This window comes from Cydia fagiglandana, chromosome Z (genome assembly GCF_963556715.1).
Source record: "Cydia fagiglandana chromosome Z, ilCydFagi1.1, whole genome shotgun sequence".
In the NCBI taxonomy this organism is placed as follows: domain Eukaryota; kingdom Metazoa; phylum Arthropoda; class Insecta; order Lepidoptera; family Tortricidae; genus Cydia; species Cydia fagiglandana.
In genome coordinates this window covers 33109741-33122024 of record NC_085959.1, presented here as the reverse complement: position 1 = coordinate 33122024, position 12284 = coordinate 33109741, and the positions used below count along the sequence as shown (strand labels likewise).

The 12284-nt window shown below is 36.2% G+C and overlaps 1 protein-coding gene across 2 annotated transcripts in view; it reads left to right on the top strand.

Moving 5' to 3' along the window:
- Positions 1–12254, top strand: part of LOC134679133 (b(0,+)-type amino acid transporter 1-like) — a 39926-nt gene extending 27672 nt beyond the window's left edge. For both annotated transcript variants that reach the window (XM_063537999.1, XM_063537998.1), the window contains exons 5-13: positions 1522–1628; positions 2450–2585; positions 3732–3857; positions 4618–4765; positions 6703–6930; positions 7736–7832; positions 8504–8653; positions 9082–9250; positions 9703–12254. In XM_063537999.1, coding sequence (XP_063394069.1) covers positions 1522–1628; positions 2450–2585; positions 3732–3857; positions 4618–4765; positions 6703–6930; positions 7736–7832; positions 8504–8653; positions 9082–9250; positions 9703–9770 — 1229 coding nt within the window. In that variant the 3' untranslated portion in view covers positions 9771–12254. The remainder of the gene's footprint in view (positions 1–1521; positions 1629–2449; positions 2586–3731; positions 3858–4617; positions 4766–6702; positions 6931–7735; positions 7833–8503; positions 8654–9081; positions 9251–9702) is intronic.
- The last annotated feature ends 30 nt before the right edge of the window (positions 12255–12284 follow it).

Here is a 12284-nt window from a genome sequence, read left to right as displayed (position 1 = left end):
GTAACGTCACAATCTTACAATCGAATCAACCACATTTCTCGTCACATTCATACAAATCGAAATCGTTTGTGACCCCTTTATAATTATCACATGGGTAGTAGGTGCATCTTACTTATCGATATCATTTTATCGACAAATACCCCTGACTATTTTTTCTTTGCTATTCCTGGTATCATTTTATTTGTCAAACTCATGTCAATTTAGTTCGCGAGTTTCTGGAGGCAACTATAAACCTATGTTTATCTTATCCAGGAGTGGCTCGTAATCTCCTGAAAAATCATCTACTTCTGAGTGATACGGATTCATGTTATTAGTATGTACTCGTAGTACCTACCTATAAAGAGGTATGTATTATAATTAATGTTAAATTATGATATGATACATAGTTAACAGCATATCAAATTATGCTACTTAATCTTAACGGAAACAAGTAGTCAACCTGATGATTTCATGCTGTTGCAGCAACGAAGCATGAATGATGTTATTGCAAAGTGATCCGATGTCCAATAAAAACAGTCTGCATGGTATAATAATAAACTATGTTTCTGCGAACTTGATCTGAACTCAAGAATCTAAACATCCTTTGTTAGCTGAGTAAGTAGACGTGGTGTTGTTAAACGAAGCTGTCTCAATGGGATCACGTGTACAGGCCGACGCCGATTTGAACGAACAATGTGTCAATAATGTTCACCTTACAGCGTATTGGCTGACTTTTTTTAATGTTTTTGAACATAAGACTTCTAAAGGATGGCTCACGGTAGACCGGGCCGGGCCCGAGCCGAGGCGTCCGACATGACATGTTCTATGACGGCTGATCGGTGATCACGCGGTGCTTTCCATAGAAAACGGAGCGCCGGAAACTCCGGCCCAACCCCGACCCGGTCTAACGTGAATCATTCTTAAAGCGGATCCAATTTGATTTCCGAAATTAGTTTGCAAACAGTCAGATACCGGTGTGAAAGGTGAAACAAAATAAAAGTTTGTAAAAAATGTAAAAAGTCCACAGCAAGCTCGGTTCTTCATACAAACGTAATTACGCTCTCATTTTAAAACGACTCTTGATTGCTCTGAAACTTTGTACTTACTATAGGATAAGGTATATCAGAATTCTACGCCTGTAATTAGTTTATGCAGCTTCAGATACCATGCGATATTAAGTTTTTCATACTAAACTTGTTTTTGCTCTATTTCATTTGTTTTATAAGCTGGAGCTATAGGTATACCTAAACTAATTACAGGCATAGATACTCGTGTACCTCATGTGACATGTCACAGTATGTGCAAAGTTTCATTACAAATTACAATCCAACAATAAGTTTTAAAATTTGAAGTTGAGAACGAGATTCCGTTTGTACGGTAAGGTGAAATTCGTCCGCGCTTGCTGCGGTCTCTTAAATAAGACTGGGTGCTCTCAATTATTTGGTACCTAACGAAATATCGTCTACTCGTCGAAGATTGTACTTTTTGTTAAACAACAGAGGTATATATGGTTCCTGCTTCAACCATCCGGTTTGTCCACAGGTGCGCTCGCGTACGCGGAGCTGGGAACTATGAACACGTCGTCGGGTGCCGAGTATGCGTACTTCATGGACGCCTTCGGAGGACCACCCGCGTTTCTATTTTCCTGGGTACCTATACTATTACAGTTCTATGAGTGCGATACGAGTAGAGTTAGACCAAGCTAAGCAATCATAAAATTTCTTCTATTAAAATTATGACGTTTAAAATTTCTTCTATTAAAATTATGACGTTTAAAATTTCTTCTATTAAAATTATGACGTTTAAAAACACTTGCACAGTCTGGACTATCAAAATCGCTGCCAACTTAGCTTGATTCACTACCTATGCATGAATGAGGGAATAATTTATTTATTTAGTAATTTCTCTATACATATATGTAAGCCTATAAACTCGGAAGCAAATGATTACATTTGAGCAAGCATGAAAAGATTCGAATTGTAACAATGCCTTCTGCAATAGTGATCTTTAGTCATAAATTTTATACCCGTAGTGACTAACTGCGCAGTAATTATTATGTCGGCGATGCAGCAATTTACATTTCTTGGGTTTCGCGATAATCAAGGTTTCAATGTCGCCAATAGTCTATGTTTAGAATGTTTAGATCGATCATAAGTACTCTTCACAATCAGTACCTAGAGGTTAAATTTATAATGAAAAAATAAAAACATAGTGTAGGTAATTTATTGATTTTTTTACCTACAAGTAGAATTAGTAGAACTACTTTTGTAAATACTTAAATCCTACATTCAAACGATGCACCTGCATTGAATAAGTGTAGGTATATATATTTTGTTGTATTCTAAAATATTAAAGGGCATATGCAATTAATTAGTCAATAAAACTAAGATTGCCAACGTTACAAAGTACAATGGTACATAGGTTGCCTAATAGGAATGCATAATTTACAATTTATTTGCCGGTCCTGCAGGTGTCAACTCTGGTGCTGAAACCGTCACAGATGGCAATCATCTGTCTGAGCTTCGCCAAGTACGCAGTGGAGCCGTTCGTTAGTGAATGCGAACCGCCCGATGCGCTTGTCAAACTGGTAGCGGTCATTTCAATAGGTGAGCTGAACCTTCAATTTAATATCGATTGCACTGATCATATATACTGTCAATAACCAAGTTCAATGTTGAGGACTTCCTGGGCTCGGGTTCCCTCGCGTGTCGACCACAAGCCAGTCTAAACAGTGTAAAGTGAACTCCGACTGCATTTAGCTGTAACAAATCTGGAGGGCACGGTGACTGGTTCTTTGAAAGCGATGCTCGGTTAGCGCGTGAAATAACAACCCTAGTATCATTGGCATTGGTATTGGCCTGGTAATAAACTCGCAATGACTCGCACACAAGCGACGAAATGGGGTGATGAATAAGAGAATTATGATTATGAATGTAAAAGGGTGTCGGGTATAGTGTAGTGGAATGCCGTGCCGCTGCGAATCAACAACTAATTAAAACAGCACTGGAATGGGTACGTCGTATACCTAAATAATATTTGATTTTCGTATCGAAAATACAAGGTAGGTAGATACTTACTCATACATATTTTATTACATACACTAATACAAATAAAATATTAAGTAAAGAGATTTTATTTAAGTATGTATTTGCTAATACATAACTTAAATATTATACTGTAATTTTTTTTATAAGAACTGGCGCGAAGTATATAAATTTATAATGTTTATATTGAAGTAAACTATCTGTCACTCTCATTATATAAATTCCGCGCCAGCTTTTGTTAATCATTCTGTATGTCTTTCGGCACCGGAATGTTTTCGTGATGCAGATATAGATTATGTGCTATGCGATTGTTTTATGCTAATTTGCTTTGCGAATTTTTTATACGAGTTCTCATATATAGGTAACATAAGTTTGGAGCCCCGCGTTGAGAAATCATTGCTATAGCGATAGACATTTAATGGTGGTAAAATAGGTGGCCAATCGTCGTTGTTTAATTTTAACAGCTGTAATGCTGTAAATTTATCCCTGAATAAATATCAAATCAAATAAATATGTAACTATTTTAAAGCGATGTCTAAAAGTGGCTTCATGCGTAATATGTTGGGAGCTTGATGGGCAAAAAAATCTATGACCGGTCCGCGCTAGGGAGCCGGTCGAAGCGGGAAGCAAAGTCGTCCCCAACCCTCCCCATCTGGGGCAAATTCACGTTATGTACGCAGCCACCTTAAATGATCGTTTCTATTCTAGTGATGATATTGGCGGTGAACTGCTACAGCGTGAACCTGGCCACAAACGTCCAAAACATCTTCACCGCTGCGAAGTTAGTCGCAATCGCCATCATCGTCTGCGGCGGCGCTTACAAACTGATATTAGGTAATACTTCATAAAAAGACGGGATCTTCCGTTACTTACTGGCAATAAGTTGCCAGACATATTCGTTTCCTCTCATAATCATTTGTTAATACGACGGTTTTTACTTTAGCACTAATATAGGCAGTTAATAAACATTCACCCAGGGATCATCATCGTGCTGAATGTGAAATCACTTTCATACTACAGTTGACAGTTCGGGGATAATATACTCGTAGATGCAAACAATCTCCATTAGTGAAACAATATTAAATAAACGGTCGGGGCATACTTACAGATAGAGCATTTCATTTTAATAAATGATTTTCATAAGTCATAAATTGTGGGGTCATAGGGGGTAACGATCGATATAAAAGGTTCAATTTAGAAATATAAACCGGCAATTAATGCATATTTATTGAATGAGAAGTGAAGAAGTGCTGTTGCATTGCGATTTAATTATCGGGTATTTAAAAAAATTAATTTACCTACTTCTAAATTTTCAATAATGTCATGAGAGAATTAAACATAAATCAGAAAAGAAAATAAAAGCGAAACCCTGTAAGAATAACTCGCAAAATATTAGGTAGCACTATGGAATTCGCTTTGGATAAACTTTACTGTCTGCCGGACTGTCAAGCGATTATCGTCATTGACTAGGTACCTAATTATATTCATACATCACCATTCCATAAGACTCCATAGCCGATCGTACCTCGAATATTTCACCTGAACAGGGATGAATCGATGCAGACTTACAGTTGGTTGTGTCCGTATGGTGCAGGTAATACGCGACATTTACAGGAGCCCAACTTCTCGACTAGCACGGCCACCTTCGGCAACATTGCCACGGCCTTCTACACCGGCCTGTGGGCCTACGACGGCTGGAACAATCTCAACTATGTCACTGAAGAAATTATGAATCCATCCAAGTAAGTCATTGCCTGGGGAATACCTACTCCACCTACGCATACTATCACGCGGTCACGTATTTCAATCAACATACATGTATCGTTTCACGTATCTAAATAAAAAAATATACGAGTAGGTACACGGTAGATGTTTATTGTAACAAAGATCTGACAAATATTAACCAATCTGGTGATAATATCGTGTAAAATAAATATTGATGATGTAACCGCTGCCATTACCTATTACCTTTGTGAATTTTACTTAACCTACTTGTATAATACGTATGTACCTATAGTCAGCATATTGATATAAATACGCGATGCGTCGAAAACATGTAGGTATCTGTTCTCTCAGCCTCGTAAAAAGGATTTTAAAAGAAACTTTCCGCATTCAAAATTACCTATTTTAGTAAGCTCTACTATGTTAAATAAAGATTCGACCTAGGTAGGTATAAACTGACGTCACACCACGAATACACACGAAAATAAAGGACCTTTTGACGACTGTTGGGGGCTAATTTTTGAATTTCGATCGCTCGATTTCGTCACTCGAAAATCGGTGGAAAACGGGGAAATGCAAATTTTTTAAATACGAGCGATTGAAATTTGAAATCTAGTGGTATTGACCACTCGCTTTCAATTCATTTAGTAGAATTTAAACGCCTAGTAGTGGAGATATCATTTAACGAAATACACGAAATCGAGTGGTCGAATTTCAAAAATCGGCCCCCTGGACTGTATACAGTTGATGTGATGTAGCTCGCACTAAATTGCTAATTTTAACCCCGGCTCCGTCGAGACTTGTTACGCGCTCTGCTCTTAGTTGGTATCTCTTAATTGGATATTGCGATACATTCAGCTCCAATCTCTTTCTATTAAGCGTGCTATTCACAATTGATTAGACTTTTTCTTCATAAAGAACCTCTCAATCCAGTACCAGCCTTTTTCACTGAATGAGTTTTCAAAACAATAAGTCATTATTAATCATTTAACAGGAGTTATTATCTAAAAAAAGATTAAAATATCTCTATCGGTTAATAATATTATCTTATCAGCAGACATAGTAAATTTTATAGCACTTTTAGTGCAGTGGATTGGTGTTAACGGAATTGGTATACCTAGATAATTCCAACTGAAATGGTAAATTAAGGTTAATATTAACGTAATTAACGCTAATTAATCATTAGGATTGAAATTGTTTATACCAATTCCGTTAACACTACCACTCCGCTGCACCGAAAATGCTATAAAATTTATGATGTCTGCTTATCAGTATAACCATTGATAGCGAGCTGGCATAAGTATCTAGTTTTATTAGCTTATGAAGTAAATTAGGATAGGTACCTAGGTAACACGCATTCACTCATGCCAGGACGAGTTTTTTCCGCATTGTAGCTAAAAGCGCCTTCGAACAGACAACCATCCTTAGGTACTAACTTCTATTTTTTATTGAATAGTTGTCGTAGTGAATTAATTAATAATTAGCGTTATAGAATAAGTACTTTTGATCTATGAAATAAAGATTAATAACACATTAGTAAAACATAATTTATAAAAACTCAAGAAGTAATCCTTGTGTGGCCACAAGTACCTATCGATTGTGGTTAATCACACACGAGATAAGAACCGGTCAGTTAAACCAAACCCCGTTATTAATGTCGCAGTTAATTGAAAATAAGGGTTGGCATAGAAGTTTAATATTTATTTATAATAACTGTGCTATCAAAATCGCTGTCAACTTAGTTTGGTCTAACTCTATTTTAATGCATATTTTACTTGGGCGAAGCTGGGCACCAACCGGGTAAGTTAGGATTCCCTACGGTAGGAAGTTTGTCAACCCTGATTCTCAATAAATTGCAACATTGTTTCTTATCAACCAAACTTGGGTTTGGTCAGTTAAGGGTGTTGCTGTGAGTAGGTACTGTTGTAGGTACATAACTGTAATATTAATGTTCTAGAAATCTCCCATTGAGCATTATAATTGGCATCCCACTGGTGACTCTGTGCTACGCGCTAGTGAACGTGTCCTACCTGACTGTGATGTCGGTGAGCGAGATGGTGGACAGCGAGGCGGTGGCCGTCACGTTCGGGAACCGATTGCTGGGCCCCATGGCGTGGCTCATGCCGTTGGCTGTCACCATATCGACGTTTGGCTCCGCGAACGGCACTCTGTTCGTGGCTGGAAGGTAAATACCACAGTCTAATAAAACATGGTCTTCTCTTCCCTGTGTGACACAAGCTTACGTCACAATAACATTGCCACTTTGTATAGCGCTATTGCATACTATTATATAGCGGTGTCGCATGATGACGTGCGAGTAGGCTTGTGTCAGTCACGGGGTCGGAAGAGAGTACCAGGCGGAGTATATTATTATACCACGGTAAATACTATATTGATTACCGTTTGAACGCCTTGTTGGAATGCACGAAAGTTGATATTGGGCTGGAACCGCGCGAGACATTTGATGTCTATGCCGGTCAAAGGGTTAAGTATCTGCATTTTTAGTTGGGTGCTTGGTGGCAATTATCTACATATAAAATTGTTCAATTTGTTCCCTTATAATATTGTACCACCTACCACCTACTTTATACGTGCTCTATGCACTGGGAGTTCTAGATATTGCATACCTATACTGAATTTACATCTGTTCTGTAATTAATTACCTACCCCCTTATTCATAAACGTTTACTAAAGTCACAGAATAATAGTATTGTCTAAAGTTGACAAGGCCATAATAATCGTTTGTCCCTTTCCATCACACCGATAAGTCGGAAAGGGACAAACGATTATTATCGGCTTGTCAACTTTAGTAAACGTTTATGAATAAGGGGGCATTGGCAAGGTACCTATAAAAAATACTCGTATGTTAAAAACTGTTAAAACTACTCGTCACTAGATGGCGCTAAACACTAACACTACCTACACTAACTAACATTTTCACTATTCCACACTAAACGATAAGTTCTTCATCTTTTTGTTAATTCTCACAGGTTGTGCTTCGCCGCATCCAGGGAGGGCCACTTGTTGGATATCCTCTCCTACGTCCACGTGCGCCGCTTCACACCAGCTCCGGGCCTTATTTTCCATGTACGTGTTGCCTAATCTTACCAACATGTTGTAATACCGTTTATTATTTTTGGAGATACTGTTGACAGTTGGTACCATCCACTTAGACTTATGTTGAAATCAGAGAAATGTTATAGTATTTTTGTCCACTAGGTTGTAAAGCCTAACCAGTAATATGCATGATCATTGTCAAGAGGGCGCTGTTATTTTCATGTATATGGTGACAGTTCGGTATAATATGAATAAAATAGTTCCTGGTCAGGGTTTATGTAGGTACCTAATTATTTAAATATCAATCTTATCTAGTAAACATTACTATTTGACTGAGTTGCAAATAAATTGTATATAGTTAAGATCCTGTACCTGTTACCAAAGCTAAGCCATTTCTATTTAAGTTAGATGCACGAAAGTGTGTTAGCATATGCTAATAGACTTAATATGTGTACGAATTAAATGCAATAAATACAATACAATTTACATAGTTAATTTTCGTAACACAAATGAATCAATTAAGTTAAGACTAATAACAGCTTCTTTACTGCGCTTAATTACGTAAAATTTTTTTTGCAATTCACTCATTTAGTCCTTCTGGCTTTTCTTAATGTTTCAACTTTTTAAATCACATAACACAAAAAATGTTTAGTTAACAATGTTAGGTTACATTTGGGTTACATTAATGAAATCTTTTGCAGTCCCTGATCGCTGTTGCTATGGTGTTGTACGGAACTATAGACTCGCTGATTGATTTCTTCTCGTTCACGGCGTGGATATTCTACGGCGGCGCCATGCTAGCGTTGATCGTCATGAGACACACCAAGCCCCATGCACCGAGGCCCTATAAGGTAAACATAGAAAAATCCCCGTAATACAAAACCAGTTTACCATAAATGACCATCGCCGAGCACGATCCTTGGAACGATAACATTTAAGCAATTTGGAAATGTATTTACGTATATCTTCGGCAGAGGCTCGACCACTAATAAGAATAAAATCATTCTCATCCGTCCTCGGCTCGGTCACAATATGTTGGGGACAGATGAGAATACGCCGGAAGGAACCTCGGAAAGTGACGCTGACAACTTTTTCCAGTCTTAATTCTATTCACGTCTAGCTCAGCAGTTTTATTAAAATCTTTAATTATTCCAATTATATGTATTGGCATTTTACATTCGTGCATCTGTAAATAAATTGTAAAAAAATATACATACTTATTTATTAATTAGGGTTAAACCAAAAATCAGTTATTAAAAAGCAAATTTCGTTTTCTTAGGTGCCCATTATAATACCGTACATCGTACTTCTGGTGTCAACGTATTTGGTAATAGCTCCGATAATCCAGACGCCTCAGTGGGAATACCTGTACGCTACTGGTTTCATATTCGGAGGCATGTTGGTTTACCTACCCTTCGTGAAATGGGGTTATTCTCTGCCGTTCATGGGTAAGAAAGTAATTTAAAATAAGAACAGTGCTCTGTTTATCAAAAGCTTGTAACTTGTAATCTAATTGGATGTCCCTTTTGAACAAAAGCTGTCAAAAAGGGACCTCCACTTGTATTACAAGTTACAAGCTTTTGATAAACAGGGCACAGGTCGGATTTTCTGGTCAACTATTAGATATCCTACTTATCTCCAGTGGTGTTTGTAATTGCAAAGAATCTCCCGTTCCTCAATCCTTTTTAGTACAGTTGCACTTAACGTAAAAAGTCGTAAGTATAACCACCTATGTAGATAAGCGGTTGCGCTTAAATAACATAAATCTCCAGGTACTCTGATACCTTAACTCGGCCAGACTTTTCGATCGAAAGTATATAACTAATTTTAAAGCTCGCAATGAATGGAGCATATTGAAAAAACTTTTCGCATTGACATTTTATGTGTGGTGTTGTTTCAGATAAAATTACCGTTTTCTTGCAAATGCTATTGGAGGTGGTGCCAACGTCGACGACATTTGAATATTAAATTAGTCTACGCTGGACTATAAATAAAGCATTTTGTGAAAGTTATGTGTTATATTACGAAATCTTATTTTGCAGATGTAACAATAGGACTGCCGGCGGATTAAGTGTACTTAAAGATATTTTTAGCAATAAATTACAACCTAATTTTGTTATGTAAACTTATACAACAATGTTCAAACGACCGGTTACATTTTTAAAGTAAAGAATTAGGTACCTACTTTAACTATAAAACATACACTTCTCAATATATAAATGAAGTTTTGAAATACTTATAATCTCATTACATAACATAATATACTGTTTAGACGACAACGGTTTGGCTCACTTGAATTTTTGGTCGCTAAACAGTCGTCGCCTAAACAGTTCAAAATATAACTCACGAAAGTTTAATTTCGACATAACATGATAATAAGTGACAGGTAATATTATTACATTATGTTAAATTTAATAACGGAATTCATAAAAAAATCCTAGGTACCTACGTAGTAAGTAAAAGATAAAGAAGAGGTAACTAGTTAACTACCTATCAAATTCACATTCACATCATCAATTTGCTAGTAGTTAAAATTACTGAAATGCAATTGTTGATTACTTAATGTTAAAAATTTAAGAAAAGCAATAAATAATGTTAGTGTGTATCGTTTTGCTACACTTTAAATCCAAACAATATTATTAGTACCTAGTTATGTTAAATAAATCTTCTTAAAACAGATTTTCAGGTTCCTGGTTACTTCGATACAATTGAGTAATCTCCAGAAATCTGAAATAATTTATTTGAATAGACAGAGTGTGGGGATATACCTACATATACATAAAGCCAACAATACATTATGTATCATTTCATGTACCTAGCATGCAAATTCGTACGTATTTACATTTTTGTAACAAATTATACCTACCGTATATATTTTCTGAGATTCTGAACTGAATTAATTGCGATATACCTACACTAAAAACGTTTATTGAATGTTATAGGTATCTACATTGTAGTGAAACGATCCACCTTTAAGTGTTATCTTAACTTGACTGAATGACGTATTAAGTTCTATGTCGATGAAAGTAATGAATGATGCATTGTATATTGTCATGTAACTGAGTTCCTTTTCACCTGTAACTAGGTACCAATGTGATCGGCTAATAAAATCTCGGTACCTACTTAGCTTGACTTTTCTTTGTGTTAACAAAACATCGTAAAGTATACCTATAGCCGTGCTAAAGATATAAGTCCTAATACATCTTAAACGTGATATGATTTTAAAATGTGTGTAGAATATTTATTAATATAAACATTGACTTTACCAATGTTGTTTATAGTTTAGAGGAAAATGTTACATATTTTGTTTTAAAGTTTGTAGTTTATACAATATTTAGGATTCTTTTCTTAGGGACTACTGTGTACAGCATTAAATTATGCAAATAGTTACCGAAGAAGACAGCGAGTGAATCAATGCATTGCTCATTTCATTAGTTTGCACGAATCATTCCTATGGGGCCGTGCAACTAGAGATAAAGCTTTGCAATGGATAAAGTGTATTTTTTCAACTACATTAGATATAGTGAAAATTTACATAGGCTTGGGTGTGCAAGGTTAGTCCGGTATAGCGATTACGCCCCAGCAGCTCAAAGATTCTAGAAGGAATGCTTCCGGCTGGGGACGCAGAGCTTATCTCGATTGTGCTAAGGCCCTGTTTGCGTCACTATGAGTGATTGTGCTAAACTCATAGTTGTAGTTCACCACCTCATCAGCATAGTGAACTTTAGATTAAAACGATTAAAGTGTCTCAAATATATTTACTCTATGTATTTTATTTGGATATTTGTTTGCGATGGCTGCAAGATTTTTTGTGGGTAGCTACAGTATTCATAGGGGTACAATCTCAATTCTGTTTTCATTATTTTAAACATTATTCAGTAGAATATGAATTGTTTCACGATCCCATGTAAAGACTAAAGTGTGTTTTAACTAATAATGTTTAATTATTCGACGGCTGAGTTTTGCGATCGGTAAAATTTGGTCCTATCATTCCTTACCGGGGCAGAACGACGCTGTGAAGGCTATGGTTTTTATGACAATGTTATTTTTTATATTTATTAATGATATGATAAGTTATTCGAGATTTTTTATATAAAAGTATAGGTATACAGACAGTACTTAAACAATTGATCTTTAATAACCCAAAGACCCAATTATATAATTATATAGCCAGATTGTTCTTGGCCCAGCCTGCAGCATATAACACGTTCTATTAAGACTTACCTACGTAATAGCTAACATCAAACTTTAAGTGAAGTACCTACAAAGTAAAAATGGGCCCACGTACGTACACGCCTAACGATGTGATATTGTTATGGGTAGAACCAATGGGTTTATTTTGTGTACTCAAAGAATATCATTATGGCTACATCTCTTCAAAAGAGAAAAATATTTATTGTTATACACTACCATTGAATAAATAAAAATTTTAATTAAATACAATAAAGCAAATCTTGTTTCATTTTAACCTATACCCCTTCC